General features: G+C 40.0%; 8 protein-coding genes and 1 non-coding gene across 11 annotated transcripts; 5 read left to right on the top strand and 4 right to left on the bottom strand.

The window, feature by feature from the left end:
- Positions 1-156: 156 nt before the first annotated feature.
- Positions 157-352, top strand: LOC125576018. Its single transcript, XR_007314554.1, has one exon. It is a non-coding gene; the product is annotated as a U2 spliceosomal RNA (small nuclear RNA).
- LOC106346244 (tRNA pseudouridine synthase A-like) lies at positions 186-3,386 on the top strand. 2 transcript variants are annotated; one of them, XM_013785512.3, is made up of 10 exons: positions 186-772; positions 939-995; positions 1,227-1,304; positions 1,419-1,472; positions 1,698-1,780; positions 1,989-2,088; positions 2,192-2,254; positions 2,474-2,716; positions 2,829-2,889; positions 2,983-3,386. In XM_013785512.3, exons 1-10 carry the CDS (start codon positions 533-535, stop codon positions 3,078-3,080), a joined length of 1,077 nt encoding a protein of 358 aa, XP_013640966.2. In that variant the 5' UTR covers positions 186-532; the 3' UTR covers positions 3,081-3,386. The 2 variants fall into 2 exon arrangements, with proteins under 2 accessions (XP_013640966.2, XP_013640965.2); XM_013785511.3 differs by having other exon boundaries at positions 187-765; positions 932-995.
- A 144-nt stretch (positions 3,387-3,530) lies between these two features.
- Positions 3,531-5,328, top strand: LOC106346247. Of its 2 annotated transcripts, none has more exons than XM_013785515.3 (4): positions 3,531-3,950; positions 4,031-4,644; positions 4,725-4,925; positions 5,004-5,328. In XM_013785515.3, the coding sequence occupies exons 1-4, from the start codon at positions 3,770-3,772 to the stop codon at positions 5,043-5,045; spliced, it is 1,038 nt and encodes a 345-aa protein (XP_013640969.2). In that variant the 5' UTR covers positions 3,531-3,769; the 3' UTR covers positions 5,046-5,328. The 2 variants fall into 2 exon arrangements, with proteins under 2 accessions (XP_013640969.2, XP_013640970.2); XM_013785516.3 differs by having other exon boundaries at positions 3,590-3,875.
- Positions 5,329-5,376: 48 nt separating this feature from the next.
- LOC106346246 (ATP phosphoribosyltransferase 2, chloroplastic) lies at positions 5,377-8,120 on the bottom strand. The gene is made up of 11 exons (XM_013785514.3): positions 7,759-8,120; positions 7,541-7,600; positions 7,339-7,452; positions 7,185-7,250; positions 6,993-7,100; positions 6,819-6,902; positions 6,418-6,519; positions 6,217-6,330; positions 6,060-6,140; positions 5,820-5,939; positions 5,377-5,655 (listed from the first exon to the last, which is right to left on the bottom strand). The coding sequence occupies exons 1-11, from the start codon at positions 8,023-8,025 to the stop codon at positions 5,560-5,562; spliced, it is 1,212 nt and encodes a 403-aa protein (XP_013640968.1). The 5' UTR covers positions 8,026-8,120; the 3' UTR covers positions 5,377-5,559.
- A 1-nt stretch (position 8,121) lies between these two features.
- On the bottom strand, positions 8,122-9,658 carry LOC106346249 (cx9C motif-containing protein 4). The gene is made up of 2 exons (XM_013785517.3): positions 9,260-9,658; positions 8,122-8,383 (listed from the first exon to the last, which is right to left on the bottom strand). Exons 1-2 carry the CDS (start codon positions 9,343-9,345, stop codon positions 8,278-8,280), a joined length of 192 nt encoding a protein of 63 aa, XP_013640971.1. The 5' UTR covers positions 9,346-9,658; the 3' UTR covers positions 8,122-8,277.
- Positions 9,659-9,983: 325 nt separating this feature from the next.
- Positions 9,984-13,255, top strand: LOC106346245 (COBRA-like protein 6). The gene is made up of 6 exons (XM_013785513.3): positions 9,984-10,478; positions 10,580-10,659; positions 11,117-11,573; positions 11,904-12,048; positions 12,137-12,417; positions 12,497-13,255. Exons 1-6 carry the CDS (start codon positions 10,364-10,366, stop codon positions 12,784-12,786), a joined length of 1,368 nt encoding a protein of 455 aa, XP_013640967.2. The 5' UTR covers positions 9,984-10,363; the 3' UTR covers positions 12,787-13,255.
- A 233-nt stretch (positions 13,256-13,488) lies between these two features.
- Positions 13,489-17,066, bottom strand: LOC125575636 (cell division cycle 5-like protein). The gene is made up of 4 exons (XM_048782097.1): positions 16,722-17,066; positions 14,620-16,338; positions 14,100-14,381; positions 13,489-14,000 (listed from the first exon to the last, which is right to left on the bottom strand). The coding sequence occupies exons 1-4, from the start codon at positions 16,896-16,898 to the stop codon at positions 13,641-13,643; spliced, it is 2,538 nt and encodes an 845-aa protein (XP_048638054.1). The 5' UTR covers positions 16,899-17,066; the 3' UTR covers positions 13,489-13,640.
- Positions 17,067-17,155: 89 nt separating this feature from the next.
- LOC106346251 (U2 small nuclear ribonucleoprotein A'-like) lies at positions 17,156-19,612 on the top strand. Its single transcript, XM_013785520.3, has 7 exons — positions 17,156-17,319; positions 17,396-17,436; positions 17,749-17,878; positions 17,973-18,178; positions 18,460-18,618; positions 18,727-18,882; positions 19,339-19,612. The coding sequence occupies exons 1-7, from the start codon at positions 17,238-17,240 to the stop codon at positions 19,342-19,344; spliced, it is 780 nt and encodes a 259-aa protein (XP_013640974.2). The 5' UTR covers positions 17,156-17,237; the 3' UTR covers positions 19,345-19,612.
- Positions 19,613-19,811: 199 nt separating this feature from the next.
- LOC106351176 (universal stress protein YxiE) lies at positions 19,812-21,335 on the bottom strand. Its single transcript, XM_013790989.3, has 5 exons — positions 21,041-21,335; positions 20,840-20,943; positions 20,590-20,708; positions 20,337-20,431; positions 19,812-20,171 (listed from the first exon to the last, which is right to left on the bottom strand). The coding sequence occupies exons 1-4, from the start codon at positions 21,240-21,242 to the stop codon at positions 20,341-20,343; spliced, it is 516 nt and encodes a 171-aa protein (XP_013646443.1). The 5' UTR covers positions 21,243-21,335; the 3' UTR covers positions 19,812-20,171; positions 20,337-20,340.
- Positions 21,336-21,350: the final 15 nt, after the last annotated feature.

Below are 21,350 nucleotides of genomic sequence, written 5' to 3'. Positions count from 1 at the left end.
AACTAATTAAGGAAAATTCAACAATCTCTTAATTAATAAGTAAAACCACTTTGGTTTGTTTTGTTTTGTTTTTAAAACGTCCCACATCGAGAGTAAGAGGCGAACGCCTTCGAAGTCTGATGGTATAAATAAGACGCTGGGCTTCTCTTCTAATTCATACCTTTCTCGGCCTTTTGGCTAAGATCAAGTGTAGTATCTGTTCTTATCAGTTTAATATCTGATATGTGGCCCATCGGGCCACACGATATTAACTCTATTTTTTAAGGGAAAAAGCCCATTAAGGTAGCTTGCTATCTGGGCTTTCACGAGTCGCCCATGCGTTGCACTACTGCACGGGCCTGGCTCAGCCCATCAAATATATAATCTAATTTTACGGATTAAATAGGCCCAATTCCGACAAAACATTGAGACGGACATGACAAGATTAAACTAGCATCCAAACACATCTTTGGTTGGGTAATAATAAACGATCATCCAAAAACTTCTTAAACCCTTATGCACAATCAAATAATCTGCGGGGAGATTAGAAAGAATGTCTGATCCTAATCTGAAGCATCCTCTAGGGGAGGACTACACAGCTTCTCAAGAGAGGCTATCAAAGGTTGCGAGGATCGATGGATTCAGTGATGAAGAAGAGGAAGGAGGACATGAGTCTGAGAGCCCAGAAAACCCTAGAGTGCAGCGTTACTTGGTTGCCGTTGAGTATGTCGGAACGCGTTTCTTTGGCTCACAACAGCAGCCTAAGTACCGCACCGTCGTCGGCGTGCTGCAGGTGAATATTTTTCTGAGTGGATCATTCATTGCTTAGTTGAATCTTTTATTTCTCATTCTCTGTTTGCCTGTGATTCGAGAAGTAGGATTCGTATGTAGTTTTGTACCACGGAGAAGAGTTCATATTCGTATGTAGTTTAACTGATACATCTCACGATCGATTGCAGGAAGCTTTTCATAAGTTTATTGGACAGCCAGTTAAGATCTTCTGCTCAAGTCGAACGGTGAGAGCTGTTTTTGATTAGTTTATTGGCAACCGAGTTAAAAGTTTTGGTCTTTTTCATCCCACCGAGCAACTTGAACCTTATCTGTTAGTGGGAACAAATAATCTTACACATATTAATAAAGAAATGTTTCATCTATCTACAGAAAGATTTTAAATGAATTAGAGGTAGCAGAGTTAGGTTCATGATATGCGTGCTCATTATTTTGGTTTGAAACTGTTATGGCTCTAGGATGCAGGAGTGCATGCGCTATCAAACGTTTGCCATGTAGATGTGGAACGAGTCAGTAAAAGAAAGCCTGGTGAAGTGGTATATCTTTTTCTTGCACCCACTGCTATTTATTTTGTGGCTTATAATGTTCTTGGCATGATTGCATCTGTTATATAATAGCGTTCTCACTGAATCCTATTCTCTAAAATGCAGTTACCACCTCATGAACCTGATGTCGTCCAGAAAGCTGTGAACCATTTCTTACAGGTTAATATTTACATTTTTTATTGTTAAAGTTAACAATTGGATACAATGGTTATGTTAATAAAGTTATCATGTAATTTGTGAAGTTAACTAAGTTTACCTGACGTCTACATTTTTGCTAAGAGTTTCACTGATCTGTATTTTCCGAAAAGTGCTTGCCTTTCACCTAGTTTGATCTAATCTACTACCGAATATCTCACTAAATATCCTTACGTTTTAACTAATCAGAAAAATGAAGGTGATGTTATGGTGATTGATGTTCGGTGTGTCCCAAGTAATTACCATGCCAGATATAAGGCCAAGGAGCGCACGTAGGTATTCTCTGTGTATCACTCATTAGAGAAGCTAAGATTCCGTTATTCTAGACGTTTCAGTGTTTTTAAGTACATGATGATCATGTTATGGAACCACTAGGTTATGCTGCAAGAGTGTTAACTAACTTTGAGTTTATATTTTGGTTTTCGAAGACGTCTGACCTCAATTGACAATAATGAATTGTTTTCATGAAACTCGCTGTAGATACTTCTACCGCTTACTATCGGGCCCGGATCCTTTATCCATCTTTGAAAAAGACCGTGCTTGGCATGTTCCTGAGGAGCTAGATCTTCGAGCTATGCAGGTTCACATACTTCTATTTTGCTAAGCTTTTCCTTTACTGTGATCAATATCAGCAGTGTGATCCAAACGTTTCTAACGACCGTTGTCGATCATTGTTTGCACAGGAAGCATGCAGAGTTCTTGTTGGATCTCATGATTTTAGCTCCTTCAGGGCATCTGGTTGCCAGGTCAAATGTCTCTGTACCTTCTAGTTTAAACTTCTCGTTATTTAGTACACTTACCAATATAGATTATATTGAATATTTTTCCTCACCCCATTCAGAATAGGCTGATCAATGCAATCTAATTTGTGGTTTGGTAGAACTTAAATATCTAGTGTAAGATTGATGTTTTACCAAAACTTGATAAAATTTTGACGAGTGTTTTTATTTATTTATTTATTGCAGGCAAAGTCACCGGTGAGATCTTTAGATGAACTCAGTGTCACTGAACTACCATCAACTCCATATTTTCCACCTCTCACTGAAAGGACTTGGAGTAACCCAAACAATGGAGATCCTCTCGCATGTTCCAGTCAACCCAAGACCGAAACTGCTGGTGTTACTACAAATGGCGACACTTTCGGTATAAGAAAACGACACCGCTGCTATGTCATAACAGCGCGTTCCCGCGGGTTTCTCTACCACCAGGTTTGATTCATATCCATTCCATTGTCTCTTCCTTCTCTTGGTACATCATATTTTGTAATCTGAGATACTCTTTTCAAAGTCATGTGGTTTTTATATCTTTTATGACGTGCAGGTTCGACTGATTGTAGCAGTACTGAAATGTGTAGGCACTGGAGAATTGACCGTCTTAGACGGTATATTCCTCTCTCTCTCCCTTGTCAGAGTTATATACAGTAATGGTTTCAAAAATATTGAACAAAAGGGTCTTCTCTATGATTTGCTTTCAGTCGAACGGATCCTGAAGGCCAAGGACGTGTCTGCATCCAAACCCATGGCTCCTGCATCTGGTCTGTACCTTGCGCGTGTCAAATATGAATTCCCATGAAGAATTTCATTTTTTCTGCTACAGTGTGGTGAGAGGAGTCAAAGAATTAATGGGTCCTTGTTCACAGGCAGTTCTAGATAGAGATACTATATTCTTCAGATGGATTCTTCCTGAGTGATGAACCTAACGAGTGTGGCTTTCATTGTATTATGCAGACTCTATATTAAAAAGAATAGTTCAAAAGGATCTATGATGGAATTTTTTCTTGAGTTTTTTGACAAATGTTATGCAGACTCAAACTTTTGAAACGTGCTGAATATTGGAATGTTAAGGAGTTTAATGTTGGAGAACATCCAACAATGTTCACGATGGTTCTACGTCCATGATTGTCAAAAAATCAAAGGAAATAAACTTCATGAAGTGGACGAGGGAATGATTTTCTATGAGTTTTGTGGTCAAGGTTTGTTACAGATGAAGAGCCTACGTGGCAATGGCTGATTGGATGAGGGGAAGTTTGTGGTTACGGGATAGAAAGGAGCTCTGCATCGTCTTCTTCATTCATGAGAATAATTTGTTAGATCATCTTCTTCCTCTAAACTCTGTGTAAGCTTTCTCCAAGTTACGTTGTAGAGGTGAACTCGTTTAGTCCACCAACTCTAGAAGTCTAGAGTCAATTATTTTCTGACAAATCTTTCTTCTTCTTCTTTGATAAAGTCCACTTTCCTCTTTCTTTCATTGTGAGATCAATAATGATTATGCACTCTGTTCCGATGCTATCGTCTTCAGGAAGCTACCGTACACCTGCACCTCCGCCTTCCTTTAGAGCTCTCCGCTTTCCCTTCTCTTCCAGTTTAGGAGTTTGTTACAGAACCACAATCTCTCCTCTTTCTTGTTCCTCTAATAATGTCCAGCCTGCCCCTGTTATCACTGGTAAGAATCTTTTATCTTTCTTGCTTCTGAGTTTGCTGGTTGTTTTCTTTAAAACCCTGTCTCTGTCCGTTCCTTCTTAGCCTGGTCGGAGTTCGCTCAAAATGTGTCTGGCGAATGGGACGGTTTCGGAGCAGATTTCTCACGCGAAGGACACCCGCTAGAACTACCCGAGTCAGTGGTTCCAGAAGCCTACAGAGAATGGGAAGTGAAGGTGTTCGACTGGCAGACGCAGTGTCCCACTCTTGCCCAACCCAACGCACACACCTTTCTTTACAAGTCCATCAAACTCCTCCCCACCGTTGGATGCGAAGCTGATGCCGCCACCCGTCACAGCGTCGACCAGAGGACCATCGGTCCAACCGCCTTATCCTTCTCTTATTCCGTCTCTGGATCTTACGTCGCCGTGTGGGGGCCTCTGGGGAACAACAACCAGCTGCTAGAGGTGGAGCATTGCCTGGTCAATCCAAACGACAAGGAGTCCCGCGTCAGGATTTTCCAGGTTGTAGAGACCACAATGTTGTCGTTGCGCAGTGTCAAAGTTTTCCGTGAGCTTTGGTATGGTCCGTTCAGGGACGGCGACCAGCTGGGAGGTTGCGCCACGCGTAGCTCCGGGTTCGCTTCTACGCCTGCCACACCAGCTTCGGCCGTAGCCGGTTCTTGGAGAGCTGTGCTTGCTACCACTAGCTTTGATTCCGTGAGTTGGCCTGACCTTATGTGTATCCATTATTCAATAACTGTCATCTACTAAAACTGAAGGTATATCCATTCGTTCAGGGCTGCATTCAACAATTTACTGGTGAGAAGGTGGTTGAGATTGTGCGAGAAGAAAAGGATCTTTTATTGCTTCCTCAAGACCTGTGGTGCTCACTCCAAGATGGCAAAGATGGCCAGAGATTGTTTTCTGTAGGATGGTTGTTTGAGCCAGGTCATGCTATCACATCTACCTGTGTCTTCTCCAGCGATTCTAAGCTAGAGGTAAACTATAATCTCTTTGTTGGCAGTTTGCAGCTTGTGTTTTAATTGTGTTATTATCTATCTTTTTACTTTGCGCAGGAGGTAACAATGGGTAGAGAGACCGCCCTCACAGATTTATGATAAGCTTCAGTAGTCCGGTTATTATTCCCTCTATAGGATGTGTCAATATATAATTCAAATTACATCCAGTAATATTAGTACATATTAGAGTGCAGAGCCCTTGTTGGTTCTATAGTTTACTGGGAAGGATCCAGACTATATAAACCATATTTCTGATAAGCTTTGTAGCTTTTGCATCTCATGTCTCAGCTCTGTAAACAAGAAAGGATTCATTGTATTATGCAGACTCCATCATAGATCAAAAAAGAATAGTTCAAAAGGAACGAGTGTGACTTTCATCTAATCAACTACGTTTGGTTTGAGTTGAGCTAATTAATGTACAAAAAGAATTGTTCAAAAGACAAAAGTGGAAATTTAATTTCGATAAAATTCTTAAACTATCATCCGGAACTGGATCTGAAAGAAGATACAAAAGACTTAAACGAGACATCTATCTGTTTTTCTTGGAAAATATCAAAAGTCCACGATTGAAATGCATCTGACTAAACCAAAGTCTGTCCAAGTAAAAGCAGCATCAAAGTCCGAGGTTACTCAAAAGCTGACTCCATCTGGGAGTCTCCTCATCAAAAATGTATGTTAGTGGTGAAACCAACACCCCACTACCTCCCACCTGCAATCACATTTCATGAACCATCACATATCACTAAAACTAAACATGAGCTTAAACACCAATCCGCACAATAAGCAAGATGGTTTGGGCTAATAACTTTTTAACTTTTGTGTGAATCTCATAGTAATGAGACATGAAGAGTAAAGATAGATGACATTACTAACCGCTCTCAGTTGCTGCACAGACTCGTATAGAGCTGTTTTGGGTACACATATCACAATGGCGTAGAACTCAATAGATACTTTCCCATCTCGTTTACAGTAAACTGGACTTATTGTTGGTCCCTGCACATCACGAAAGAAGCACAATTATCTGAACTATCATCACCTACAATCAGTAAAAAAACACCAGATAGACATTGAAGCCATTCTTCAGTTGGAACAACAAATGTTCTCGAGTTTTACCTGCAAACCTGATAATGATGGTTGGGTTTTCAAACGTGCAGCCACTTCCTCAGCATCCGTTCCTCTCATGTTTGCAACAACCTGAAGTGAAAACATAGGATGAAAGAGAGAAAAAGTGGAGATCATGCGAAAAACATTAGAATTACTCTGCACATACAGTGAATTGACCAGCCGCCTTCAAGTGGGCTTCCAATCTCTCGAGAATCTCATGCACTGTGTCTAGTGCTCCTGTTCTCTCAGTCAATGCCCTCTTACTTGCCACGAGTGCAGCCTGATAATACAAAAGAAAAAATGTTCTGGTACAACGGTTGCCAAGTGTAGAACAATAATTAGCTCCATTATATCTTTCACATCAAACCTGACTTTGCAGAACCACCCCTCCTTCAATCTCTTTCAAGTTGTTCTCTTTAAGAGTTGTCCCACTGCTCACAAGGTCTAAAATAGCATCAGCTATCCCCATCTAATTAACAAGAAAACAATGTGTTAATAAACACTCCACGCAATAGTGATCTCTTTCAGCAACAAATACAATCCATCATCTCAGACTACTAAGAGCTATCGATGAAAACAAGACCCTACAAGCCGGCTACAAATCTTCCAGAAATGAAATCATGAGTAAACGTTCAATAGGATAGCTCTCTTGCAGAAACATCTAATGTACTCTACATTTTCATACCAAATCCAAGCCACCTTATGGAAGTTTAGTAAGGGAACATAAGTCGAACTTTAAGGCTGATATGAAGATAAAGTAAATCTCACCGCAGGAGCTGCCTCGAGGGCTCCATCTGCAGTTGAAAAAGTCACGTGCTTTATACCGTTCTCTTTCATAAACTTGGGGCCTAGCTGCAAACACAAATTGGATTATTCCAAAACAATTAAATTGCGTTCTGGATAAAATTGACACACGAAAGGAAATATTGTAACTCAACATACATAAGTGAATCCTGTAGCAACTCGTAGAGGTCTTTCCGCAGTCCACTGAGGCATTTGTGCTAGCTCCTCGAGAGAATTTATATTCTCAAATATCCCATAATTTGGTATCTGAAATCATATGAAAACAGCACACAAAGAAGTCCATCATCTATAGTAATGATAATGCCACAACTACTTTAGTCTAGAACATACCGCAAGGGAGAGATGACAGTCTCCAAAGTTGAGAGCTTCATGAACAATGATAAGATCATCATTTCCCTGGAAACAAAACTCAAAACATCTCATTTCTGATGCAAAAGTGAAACAAGATAGCTTCAAACAGTACACCTTCAACATGTAATTATACCTGACCAAACTCACTAACAATGTCAAGACCAACGATGCCTAAATCAAGATCTCCAGAGAGCAACTTTCTGACAATGTCTTTTGGCCGTTGAAACCAAACTTCAGTGTTCGGTAGCTATCATAAAATAACAAAAAAAACATGAAGCAAACAATAAAAACTTTAAAAGACATTGGCTGTGAGACTCCATCACAAAAGCGTGTACCTGAGGAATCTGAGCAACATATTGCCGCGGATTGACTTGTTTGACAGATAATTGACAATCCTATAACCGAAGCAAATAAAAACAAATGAGATTGTAAATCACTTTGCTAAAGAATGAAGCTTTCAAGAAAACAAAATAAAAAATGATTCAAGAAAGTCTAAATAGGCCTCAAGCTTTCTGTGGAGAGGCTAAAAACGGAATTACAAATAACACCTCACCTTGAGAAGATCTAGAGTATCGGTGGCCATGCGTCCCTTGCTAGGAAGACCGAGACGAATCTGGTTTCTCACAGAGACAGCGTCGGTGACACCGTTATGAACCGAGCTCTGAGAGTGGGAGGAGACGCATGAAGTCACCATCCTGAGGCATCTCTTGCGAGTTCCGGTGACGGAAACAGTCGTCGTATGAATCGGAGAGAAGACGGAGAGGGAAGAAGGAAGAGGCGAGCGCTGTAGAGTGGTGTTGAGAGGAGTCGCTATAGACATGGCTGCTGCTCGCAAATGGTCGGCGGATATTAGAGTTTTCGCAAATATCTCTGCCGTTATAAAAGAGCAGACGATTGTCCACGTGGAAACTCGTTATTTTTTTAAAAAATGTTTTTTTATTTATTTGGAAGGTGACGACAAATTTTTACAAAAACATATTCATATCGTATTAGAGGAGACAGAAATGAGTAAATAAATGTGTGTATTCAAGTCTCTTCTTGATGATGCCATCCCTCTCGTCCTTGTATTACATTATTTCTTGATTTGCTTCAAGAGGGCAGATACAGATCCACAATGCGTTGACTCGTTGTTGCATTTCTCACAACAAGCCTGTAATTTCTCTATCACTGTCTGGCACCTGCATATTCCAAATCCACACATAATCTAATCAGAGCATAAACTATTTGGTTGATAACACTTCGTCTATCTGAATCTGCCATCAATATTGTTACAAAGTGTTTAACAATATGTAGAAAACTATCATTTAGAAAGTGAGGTTGTTGTTAATCATCAGTTAACTATGTTCACACTTCTTTATGAAACCGTATAGTGCCTTGACTTGATTTGCTACAAGATAACAAAAAATGATTAAACCTGGACAACCACAGAATGTTGATAAACCAAGGTAAGTGACAATGCATTCGTTTTTTCCTCTTCAAGAGAAACCAACTTATTAATACAATCCTAAGACAAAGGTATAAGTATAGACTCATCTACAAAACAGCCTTCGTTTGGTCATTTGACAATAAGAAACCACAAAGATTCAAGGTAAAATATCTTCTCTCATTTTCTCAGACTAGGCGGTGATGGTGAATAATTAAATTATCTAAATCAAAAGCCTGACCATCATACACTTGTCACCATTCACACCATCAAGGAGGACTGATAGGGTGAAAGAGAGTGAGTATGATCCAATACAAAGCACTCAGAAAATTGGTCCATAATCTCCAAACCAAACCTCACAGTTTGAGAGATTCTTAAGAATGCATCAAAATATTTTGCTAACAAGAGAAAGGAATTTAGCTGAAAACCCCACTTTACATGATCGATACATGAACCCTAAACTCCCAAAAACTAAATTCACAACGTTAGATGGATCTACTAATCCATGGAATCTTCTTTAATAAAAATAAATAAAAACCAATCCTTTCCCATCTAAATCGAATTTATAGACGATCGCAGTGAACAATCAAACGGCGGAAACATAAAAGGAATGAGTCGTCGTCGTCGTCACCTTTGAGGAAGAAAATTGTTCTTGGAGAGACATGCTTGAATGTCGCAAGCCTCTTTCTTGCACGGCTCTTTGCTTGGTTGCGGCATCTTTTGGATGATTTTAGACTTCTCCGATCACCGACTTGTCTTATCTGCCGCCTCAGGAACTAGTCATCGGCAGCTTGGAGAAAAGAAGAAAAAAAACCGACCAAACTTACTGAACCAACTAAACCATTCAGACAGATATAAATCAAACCAAACCGGATTATATATCATTCTTGGTTTGTCTTTTTCCAAAGCTGTTAGTTAATTCTTTAATCTTTTAAGTACGGCGTATTTACGACCATTAATTATGGTTTTCGAACGAGAACTCCAAAGAGCGCGTGAAAAGAGCCTTTTTGACGTTGACGCTCATGAAAAACGCATCTTGTTCTGACACATTCTTTCTCTTTATTAACTTCTTAATCTTTAATTTATCTCTTCCCACTTTGGTCAAAACTTTTAATCGCATGTGTATAACAATGACAACGTCTTCAGAGATAAATAGAGAGAGAGAGAGAGACATAGCAAACTCTTCTCTCTATATTAATTAATCGACGACCATACGATTTTCTTTCTGGTTGCATTATCAATCAAAAGCTATCTATACGTAGTTCAAACGAAAACGTTACTAACCAGTAACTGGATCGTGTACTATGGTTAATGACTTAATATTATGATTACTACATTACTACTCCATAACAAAAATTACAGAAAAACAATTTAAACGTAAGCAAAATAACATCTCACGACGAAGATAACGTGAAGCGTCAAATATAACCTTATAGAATTAATGGCTGCCGGTATCATTGATTTGTGAGGTAAAACAATTTTATTTAGCAGATAATATAGCTAGAGATAAGTATTGTAAAAACCAAAAATAGAAAGGAAAGAGTTAAAGAGTGTTAACAGATGCAAAAACTCTTCGTTCAACCACTAACAGTCACTAAATCACTTAATTCTCTTGAGACTTTTATCTCTCTCTCTCTCTGTTATTCCCAAAGCCAAATCAAAATTCAAGGGATTCAACCAAATAAAAATGCTTCATATTTCTTTCGTCATCGGAATCTGAAAATTTCGACGTGACATGGTTCTTTCCTTCTTGTTTGTTCATCGTTTGTTTTGTTCCACAACAATGGGTGCAACGCTAAACCTTGTGTATGCCGTCACTATCATTCTCTTCACAATCTCATCAACCTCACGTAAGTATTTTGAATTCATTTTTTCAATATAACATTTTTCATTTGATTTGATTTGTTTTTCAGCAAGGGTTTTTGATGATTAGTGATAAAAATGGTTGCAGATGGATATGATCCTTTGGATCCGTTTGGTAAAATTACCATCAAATGGGATCTTCTTCTGTCGTCACCTGGCCATCACACGGTAACTCTTCTTTCAGCATGTGTTTTGTTTTGATACATAGAGAGATATAACAAATTAGAAAACTATGTGTCTAATTATGGGACCCGCTTGAGCCTTCGAGAATGTGTATTAGAATATATGGGTTTATGATCAAATACACCAGATAAAATAACAAATTAGAAAATAAAAACATTGATAAACATAACATTTACTTAAATAGTGTCCTAATCTTCAGTTTTAGAGGAAGAAGTTACTCAGTCGTTTGTTTTGTTTCCTATAAAGTTGGATTCATCTTTTACCTCTTCACGTTTTGTAAAGTCCCATTATTTAGTAATATAGCCCTCGTTTAATGAGGATTCAAGTGATTTATAAGTTATAAATATTGATTGCTATTTACTAGTAAAACTTCAGATTTCAAAACATCTAATTATCTATACAAGTACAATTTAATGATTAGAATATTCAAAAATGTTGCTAGGTACAAGTAAAACTAGAGAACATGCAAGAGTACCGTCACATTGATAAGCCAGGATGGAAGCTGAGTTGGCACTGGGAAAGCAAACAAGTGATATGGGACATGCGAGGAGCCGAGACTACAGAGCAAGGCAACTGCTCAGCCTTTGCCTCCAGCGGAACACTCCCTCACTGCTGTCTCAGACGACCAACCATCGTCGACCTTCTTCCCGGATCTCCTTTCAACTCTCAAGTCTCCAACTGCTGCCGTGGAGGCGTCTTGACCTCTATGTCCCAAGACCACACCAACCACGTCTCAGTTTTCCACATGACCATCGGAAGCTTTCCTGATGACTCTGGAGAGTTCACTATGCCTTCTAACTTTGATATAGGTGTCTCGGGTTATAGTTGCGACAATGCTACCTCCGTGGCTCCTACTAAGTATAGTACTGATAAGGGTCGTCGCAAAACGCAAGCTCTAGGTAAAGAAACCCATCTTCTTTCCACTAAATAATTCTTTGACAAGTATATTGTTGTATTTTATATGGACGTGACATGCATTGTTGGTAATATTCAAAAAATCGTTAGGCGGTAGTTAGACGTTTTATAAGAGATTAATGCCTACACCGGTTATTTTAAAGTCACTTAAGAAAAATCGTTTGGCTTTTAATTATTTGCCGATTAGCAAAAATCTTTTTTCCTTTTAACTATTTGCCGACTAGGTGGGCGCATTGGCACCGACTACACCGGTTTTTAGTACACGGATTTTTAGAACACTGACTGTTGGTGTTGTATGTTGGTGTCGAGAGCAGCAACATGGGAAGCAGTGTGCGTGTACTCGCAGTTTCGGTCATCACAAACACCAAAATGCTGCGTTTCACTATCTGCCTTCTACTACCGAAACATTGTTCCTTGTCCTACATGTAGCTGCGGCTGCTCGAGTTCCCATTGCGTCAAGTAAATATGATTTAAGAATATTTTTTATTCATAATGTCATGCACAATAGGCTGAGTTTTTTTTCTTTCTTGTTGCTGGCTTTGTTCAGGCCTGGTGAGATGCCGCCATATCTGGAGCAGAAACATGATCCAGAGGAGGAAGTACCGCCTGTGGTGGAGTGTACGAAACATATGTGTCCCATACACATCCACTGGCATGTGAAAGTGAACTATAGAGAGTACTGGAGGGTTAAGATCACAGCAACGAATCTCAACACGATGAAGAATTACACTGACTGGAACTTAGTTGTGCTTCATCCCAACTTGAAAAGCGTAGAACAAGTCTTCAGTTTTAACTACAAGTCCTTAACACCTTACCACAACGGCATCAGTAAGTAACTTTTTATTAAAAAAAAATAATACTTATTTTCCTCAGATTGTTACATCTTGTTCTTGGTTGTTTGTTTCAGATGACACAGGGATGTTTTGGGGGGTCAAGTTTTATAATGATGTGTTGCTTCAAGCGGGAAAGATTGGGAATGTGCAAACAGAGTTGTTGTTAAAGAAGGATATGGGGAACTTCAGTTTCAGAGAAGGTTGGGCGTTTCCAAGGAGAATCTTGTTTAATGGTGATGAATGTGTTATGCCTTCTCCAGATGATTATCCAAGGCTGCCCGGTTATGCTTCTTCTTCTTCCTCCTCTGCTGCTTCTAGCTTTGTTACAATCGTATTCTGTTTTCTCCTTCTTCTATTCGTTTGATTGAAGCGTTTTCATTGGACCTGCACTGTTTTTGGCCTTTTCATGAACAACGGTTTGGTTAAGAAAGCTGGATTTGTTTTGCATGGAAGATGATTATTACATTAGGAAGCACGTGATGTGATTTGAAGCATTCAGGTTTCTTTACCAGTTGTGAATTTTGTTAACAGAACATAAGACTGAAGGCATTATCTTTAAATTAATGCTGAATGCACCATAAGCATCTTATACATTTAACTCACCGTACTGTAATCATATCACAGATGTTTTACAATAAGACTGACATCTATAAATTAGAAATAACAATTCTCATAACAGCTATTTGAAGTTGTGGAGAAGAACTGAGAGCCTCTTAGTTTTTGAATAGAGGGCTGAAACTCTATAAATGATGTTATGTTGCTTACCATATAATAAAGTCTACAAGACTAGCATTGATTTTATTTTGGCTTTTGGCCAAACCGATTGATTTTGGTTTACATGATATATCCAAGCTTTTCTTTCTCTTACAAAAGTTAGATCACATATTCTTTGCGACATGAACGCAGCTGATCAGATTGTATCATAGCCTCTCTTTGAGCATGGGGATGAGCTTGTTGTGTCGCTTTGAACCGAGCTATTGATAGAAATGCTACGCTAAACCCACCTGTAACAAAAGATGAAACTATAACTTGAAACGATTGTGAACATTAGGAAAAGGAGATCTGATGATGTATTCAAATTTCTTGACCATTGCAAAGCATACAATATCACAACCTTTACAAAGTCATTACTCATAAAAAAACTTGGAACTCATACAAAGTCAAGCTGCGTCTCCTTAAAACATGCAACCAATACAAAACTCAAGTACGCGGAGATTTTTACGCAGAAGCTTCCATGGATATGGCTACGTCCTCTTCCTCTCCAGTGGCTAGCTGCTTAGCTTCTTTCTGTTTGTGAGAATCCTCGACGACATCCGTCTGTTTCAATGCTTTTGCTCGGAACCCGACCATCAACTCCTCTGCTTTTTCAAGCGTTGACAACAGCTCCCCATAACGTGCTTGCAGTCTCCGCTCCGTCTCCTTTTGCTTTACCACTTCTTCCTCCAAATTCTTCTTTCTGAAAGATGCAGCCATCTCTTCTTGCCTCTTCAATGCTTTAAAGCATTCTACTTCTGTTCCACCAATCTCAATCTGCTTCAAACTCGCCTCTATCTGGCTCCACACGGTCTCTGCTCTTTTCTGTCAAAGTGGACAAATACTAAATCATTAAATATCAAGTGATTCAACCAATTAGTTTCAGAATTAAGATAAAGGCAGTGTAGATTATATTAATTATACCTCATGGCCCTTTGTATAAGTTTTATACTTGGCTTTCATGTGTTCTGCCTTCTTCTCATCCTCCTCCATCTTTTTCCTCGCATTCTCCATCTCCACTTGCAAAGCTGCAACTTTCTCTGCCTTCACAGCAACACTTGAGGGCCCGTAAGCATTTCGAGTGGGGAAGTACATGATATCCTTCACACAATCGTCGTGAGCTACTACGAATTCGTCAAATGTCTTGCTCTCGTTTCCCATTGCCGCGCAAAGAAATTGTGCCTCCTCTTTTATCAATTTGTCAGCCTACCAAAAACAACACGGACAATTTCCTTTAGAACCCACTAACTTATACCAGATTAAAGATGTTGCTTCAAAGTAAGGGCGGATATACACTCATCTGCATAATATCAATCAAGCAACCTATCCATCCATAAACCAAGAGCAAACTAAGAACTCAATTCAAGAGGCAGCTCAACAAATAAATCAACTAAATAACAAAAAAGTAAACTGAGATAAAGGAATATATTGTTCGTATTCATACCTCTTGGAGTTCATTTTCCTCAAAGTCTTCAATTGCAGCAACTTGAGAACCAGAACTGTTAGCACGGTTCTTGGCTCCTTTCTTTTTCTCAGCTTTCTCATCAAGAGGATACTTTGCATTATCATGCTCCAGCAACTGTAGAAGCTCCTTTCTTACCATTTCATCTGCATCATCAACTGGACTAGGAGGAACAACAGAACTTTTGTCTCGGTTGGCTGAAAGCAGCGAATTCCTAATCAGTTCCAACGAAGCTGCTGGAGGTCTAGGAAGATCTCTCTGCAACACCTTGGACCTTTTCCTAAGCAGCGCTTGCTGTCTTGCTTCCTCCTCAGCCTTTTCCCTAGCAATCCTGTCTGACATGTCTTCCTCAATTTTCTCTTCTGGCTCTTCACTTTCTTCAGGAGGAGGTTGTGCAACTATTTGGTATTCGTTCCTTGGCTGAGGAAGCCCAGTCAGACCAGAGCGTAAGCTCATCCTAGCTTCCTCTCGTCTCTTCCTCTCAAGTTTTGCATTTTCGTGCATGTCCATGTCTTCATTTATGTGAAGTTCATCCCTGAAGGGAGTACCTCTGGGTGTCATAGCAAAAGAAGAACCCTCCCTTGATGGCGTCAAGCCAATTCTGGGAGTAAGACTAGCTCCACCAGGCGTCATCGATGGGGTCAACATTGGATTAGGCGTTTGAATCTCTTTCTTCCTCGGAGTAACCCCAGTAAAGTCAGAAGGGTGCAACTCAGGATTATCTCCTCCTAGCAAAGGTGTCTGAGAGTCTCTCAACCTAGCCAGGTTCTCAGCTTCCATCATAATAGCATCACCTTTACCAGCAGGAGTTCTTTGAGGCGTCCTCAATGGTGTCATTCCTTGCCTTGGTGTCTGCGAGTAATTTGCCAAAAGCGCACGAGTTGCAGCACTGCCTTCTGTCAGCTCCTCATTCTCCGCAAGAAGGTCACTAGCATACCCCATCTTTGCAATCTCCTCTAGCTCGTGGTCTGAAATCTGCGGTGGTGGTAACATCAGCTTCGACCTCTTCCTAACAGCTTCAGGATCATTCATCTTGTTCGCTTGCAATATAGCCGCTGGAGCATCCCTTCTCTCAGCAATCTTGTTCCTAGCAACATCTTGCTTCCGCAACTGCGCTTCCACATCAGCCCTTCTTTTCCCTTCAAGATCCTCAATGGTCGTCGGAAACTTCACCTGGTCAGCAGGACGGTCCTCATCCGCAGTATCATAAAACCCCGCAGGCGCCCTCTTCTCAAAAGGAATCTCTGCATTATAATCAATCCCCTTTCGCTTCCTTTTCCTATGGCTGTTCCCAATCCCAGCCGCTTTCAACTCTCTCCTCTTCTGCAGAGAAGCAAGCCTCCTAGCTTCCTCGAGCTGCTTCTCTCTAGCTTTTCTCTTCGCCTTCTTTCCCCTAGTGTTGGCCAACCTCGCTCTCGCTTCGGAAAGCATCTCCTTTTCGTCTTCGTCCATGTCCACCGGATCAGGACGAGCAGGCTTTGACTCCGGATTAGGATCAATCTCGCCAGGACGCAGCTTCCGCGGATCGTCAGCCGCTTCGTAATTCTCGTCCTTGGTGCAAGCTGCATCAAGAAGCTTCTCATACCTCTCAAGGCACTGAGATGGCGTTCGTCCCACGATAGGAGCAATAGTTCTCCACTGAGTAGGCAAAAGCTTAGCAAGATGTAGAAGCTTCTCATCTTCTTCTCTGGTCCATTCTGTCTACATTAACACCATTAACAAACACTTAGTTTCTAAAGTCATAACATAATAACAACTAAGAGCATGCGCATCAATGAACCGAGGATTCACAACTTTAATTGTTTATTAATTTTTTTTTACTTTTTTCGTTTGATTTAAGAAAAAAAAAACGCAGACTAATAGCGGGCCGCCACATGACGTGTGGCGGCGAAACAGTGATGAACCGGGTTCATCCGGAAGCAACCCTGCCAGACGAGTTCATCAGATTCTATTATTATAATTTTTTTTTTTTGGGATGTGCGAGAGCTTCCTCATGAATCTTTGATGCTCATGCTCTAAGAGACGAGATCTAAAACTAGTTCTTAACTGTTTCCTAGATCCAGAGAAGCATCTACATCACTAACCTTTTTGATGGAAGGATCGAGCCACTCGTACCAACGAGCTTTACACTGTTTGGCGGACTTACGAACGAGAAGAGAGGAGATCCGAGCCCATTGGTTCTTACCGTACTTCATGACGGCGGCTTTGAGGATCTCATCTTCGGTGTTCTTCCACACACCTCCCTTGATCATAATCCTCATCTTCGCTCAACTGTTTGTTCTCCCCAACGCACTCAAGCTTAAAGGAATCTAATGCTCGCGCAAATCGGCAGAACGAAGAACAGAGGACGGAGCGAGCGAGAGAGAGAGAGAGAGAGCGAGTAACCCTAGATTAGGGTTGAGGGAGAAGAGATTCAATCGAACACGTGTCCTTTTGTTTTAAATTGTTTCTTTTTTCTAAATTAAAGAAGATATTTTATGATAGGCCGACTAAAAGCCCAATGGGCCGTGATAAGAGCAAAGTGGTTCTTCTTCGAGACACACTCTCTTTCATCTGAATGCGAAGAGCAGAGAGCTAGGGAGAAGCGGAGTAAAACCCTAATGGTGAAGCTCACGGCTGATTTGATCTGGAACAGTCCTCATTTCTTCAATGCCGTCAAGGAGCGAGAATTGGAGCTACGAGGTGAGCTTGTTACCTTTCCCATTATCGTTCTAGGTTTTCATCTGCTCCGGCTAATACTTTTTGTTTGGGATTACAGGTAACAAGATTCCTGTAATTGAGAACTTGGGTGCTACCGAGGTACCTTCTTTGCTCTGCTTTTTGGCTTCATGTTCTATCTAGTTTCGTTGCTTCATTGTCTGTCATTTCAAGACGAGCTTGTGGATGGTTTTTAAAGTCTTCTTGTTAGGTTTCTGCTTTTAGTTATTTTGAAAATTCATTGAAAGGAACAGTCTTTGATATGCTGTTGCATGTTTATAATCTCTTACTAGAGTCAGTCATTCTCTGTGAAAGTCTTTGATATGCTGTTGGGTGAATCTCTTCATGTTATGTTTATTGTACTGGATTGCTTTTAATAGCTCTGTTAATTAACTTGTCGTGTTATGCTTGCAGGACCAGTTTGATACGATTGATCTTTCTGATAATGAGATAGTTAAGCTAGAAAACTTTCCACTCCTCAACCGCTTGGGAACTTTGATCATTAATAACAATAGGATCACCCGAATAAATCCTAATATTGGAGGTAACTATCCTATTAAAATGTGAATTTTGAATTCATTGTTTGCTTCGTTGGTTTAGCGTGTTGTGTGTATCTTATGGTTGTTGTTCTTCTGCAGAGTTCCTGCCGAAGCTGCACACTTTGGTTCTTACGAATAACAGGCTTGTGAATTTGGTCGAAATTGATCCCCTTGCCTCCATTCCGAAGCTCCAGTACCTTAGTTTATTGGATAATAATATCACCAAAAAGCCGAATTATCGCCTGTATGTGATTCACAAGCTGAAATCACTTCGAGTACTGGATTTCATCAAAGTCAAAGCCAAGGTCATCTTTGCTTACTCTATATGCCAGTTTAAAATTACTGCTTTTGCTATCTCAAGTTTTATGTTTTAGATTCAAGTGAAGATGACATCTTCTGTTGCCTTGAATATGAATAATTGTTCTGCCTCTCCCTTGAGCTTTTAAGCCCAGCATAAATCCGTAATTTATCTAACTATTTTATAAAATGGATTAATAACCGCACTCTTGGCAGTAATACCAACTAGTGAATTAGATGAGGCTAAAACAAAGAACAGATTTACCTAACAATCATTGTTTCCTAACAGGAGAGAGCTGAAGCTGCGGCTTTGTTTTCATCTAAGGAAGTAGAAGAGGAGGTTAAGAAGGTATCTCGGGAGGAGGTTCAAAAAGTGTCAGATTCTACAGAAGAACCAGATACTCCAAAAGTGGTGGCCCCAACACAGGAGCAGATTTTAGCAATCAAGGTGCGATCATCTATAAATCATTATTCGCTGATTTGTTTCTTTATTTATATTAAGTAAGAGAAGTGTATGATGACAATATTCGGTATTTCATTTTTCATGATGATCCAGGCTGCAATTATCAACTCCCAGACGATAGAAGAAATTGCCAGACTCGAACAGGCTTTGAAGTTCGGCCAGGTTCCTGCAGGCCTGATAGTTCCTGATCTTGTTCATTCCAACGTAGCCACAAAAGACGGAAAGCCTTCATCTGGTGATCCCATGGAGGTAGAGTTCTTATCATGAAATTTTGCTTCTTTTACTTAAGCTTAGAAAAACTCTTTAGTATTGAGATCTAAGTAGACCATTTTGGAGTTCGATTACAATCATTGTTGCAGGTTGTTTAGTTATCCGAACTAGTGTGACTGACAGTTTTGATCTCTTTCTTCATTCTTTTTACTTTTCTGGACCATGCATAATAAATACTTTGCTTGAACTGTGATTCTGTGAAAAGGCTAAGTGAGAACCAATATCTGTAATTTCTTAGAATTTGGAACTTGGAAATAGTATTGTGCTAAGGCATTAAAGTTAATGTTTATTGTGCGGTAAAAGTCGTGAAGAAATTAGGATGACTATGCGATTGGTTTGCTTGACAGGTTGATGCTGCTGTTTTATTTTCATAAAAAAATCATTCTCATGGTTGTATTATGTACTCAAAAACTCTCTGCATTTGCTGCCCTGCAGGAATAGAAAATACGGCAGTTGCTCCTCAAGTTGTGGTCGCTGCTGCTGGAATGCTCAGCAATTATTTCTGACAAGCTTCACGATCCTGTTAGGTTCCCGTCACATCCTAGGAAGCTGTAAACTACTTCTGCTCAATAGAGCTGTTTTTGAACCCTTGAAAAGAATGATATAAAAGATTGTAATCTTTAGTTATTTTCGCGTTATACTCTTCTCAGTTTTATATGGCTTTCCTTCGATCATTGTATCGTTTTAATGAGAAACTTGATTATAGATAGATGCAGGCCATGTTACCCCATTTCTCGAAACTTGAAACCTTCCCTCTTCAAAAGAGGCAGATGCAGGCGCCCCGAGAAAATAAAATTGGGGAAAACAAAGCATAAACAGAGCACTCTTGCTGCGTGGAAGCTTCTCGGTTTTGTATAGGAATAAAGTCTACAAACAATGACAATAGAAGCCTGTCGTTGACATAAGACTCCGGCTACAAAACTTCTCAGTTTCTTTTCCATGATTATTATCCAATGCCACAAAATCATGTGATTCGGTTCAAACAGTTAGCTCTGTAACTGTTCTTCATACTATACAGTTCACATAATTAAATCATCACCATATTTAAAAAAATAAACAAACGATGAATATGAGTACAGCACAGCACATATACTGAGTCTGAGACTGAGCCAACCAATGTTTCTATAGCTCTTATTAATTTTTACATTCACACCAATGCTTTGAGAAGTAAGAAGGTGGATTCTTTGCTTTTCTGCTTCTATAGCTTCACATAGTTCACAAACTCACACAGATGGATTTGATATCCCTTTTGCAAATGTACATATCTCCTGAGAAGCGAAGAGATGATTGGATAACTCGGTTAGACGGACACTAACATTGATAAACAGCTAGAGATATAAAGGTTTTAAGGAAAATACTATTAAGAGAATGTGGATTAATAAGACTGATGACAATCACGAAGGTGTGAACTGTCAAAGGTAAAACTTGCATACCTGATTATTCAGAAGAATCCCCCTTGGGTTTAATTATAACAACAGGGCAGTGCACATGGTTGCTGCAGTAGTTGCTTACACTTCCCAAAAACATCCTGTTGGAAAGAAACAAAAACAAATACTGAATTCAACACTGGCAAAGATGTTACGGACCGTGAGTTGAGAATCAACAGTCAGAAGTCAGTAAGGGACAAGTCATTCAGCAACGCAAAGGCAAGATACTACTACTGTGTGTGGAAGAAGAGATTGGTACCTCTTAATGCGGCCATGAGCCCGAGAACCAATGACAAGCAGATCAGCGTGCAAACTCTCAACAGTCTCGCATATCTTATACTTTGGATCCCCAACCACCACTTGCGTTTTCACATTCACCTGAGAGTTAGTAAATCATCATCACAACGTTTCTCATCAAATCAATAAACTTAAATAGACCACACACAAGTAATGTCTCCATATTCTAACTAATCTCTAATGGATATCAAGTATATGTCACATGTACTCACCGATCTATCTGCAAAAATCAGACGAGCATGATCCATGATGGTCTCTGTGATCCGTTTGTGATGTTGTTCGATGGCAGCGGTGAAAGCAGGAACCTCTAGACCACCTTCATCGCAATGTTATTTCAATAGTCAACTCAACAAACACAATATAAAGATCATATCATACAGTCGCAAAGTATATTATTAGTAACAAGACTCAACTGGGACCACCGAAAGGTATAGTGCCGGGGCTAACTCCAGCGGCTACAGAAGGTGAAGGCTGCACATGTAGTACAACGAATGATGACTCGGAAGAAGACGATGAGAGCTTGAGGTTGTCCAGTGCCCACCTCAGAGCCTCCATGCTCACCTCGCTTCCATCTACCGCAACGACAACGCAAGTCAAACTTCCCGACGTATCCATGACTTCTTCAAAAACTCAAATCTCTCTTCTCTTCTCTGTTGCTAGACTGAGTTTCAAGTTTGTATGTTTCAAATGATGTCGTCCACGTCTCCACTTTCTTTATAAATT

This window comes from Brassica napus, chromosome A6 (genome assembly GCF_020379485.1).
Source record: "Brassica napus cultivar Da-Ae chromosome A6, Da-Ae, whole genome shotgun sequence".
NCBI classification, from domain to species: Eukaryota; Viridiplantae; Streptophyta; class Magnoliopsida; order Brassicales; family Brassicaceae; genus Brassica; species Brassica napus.
Note: the sequence above shows the minus strand (reverse complement) of the source record. Positions and strands in the feature narration are given on the sequence as shown.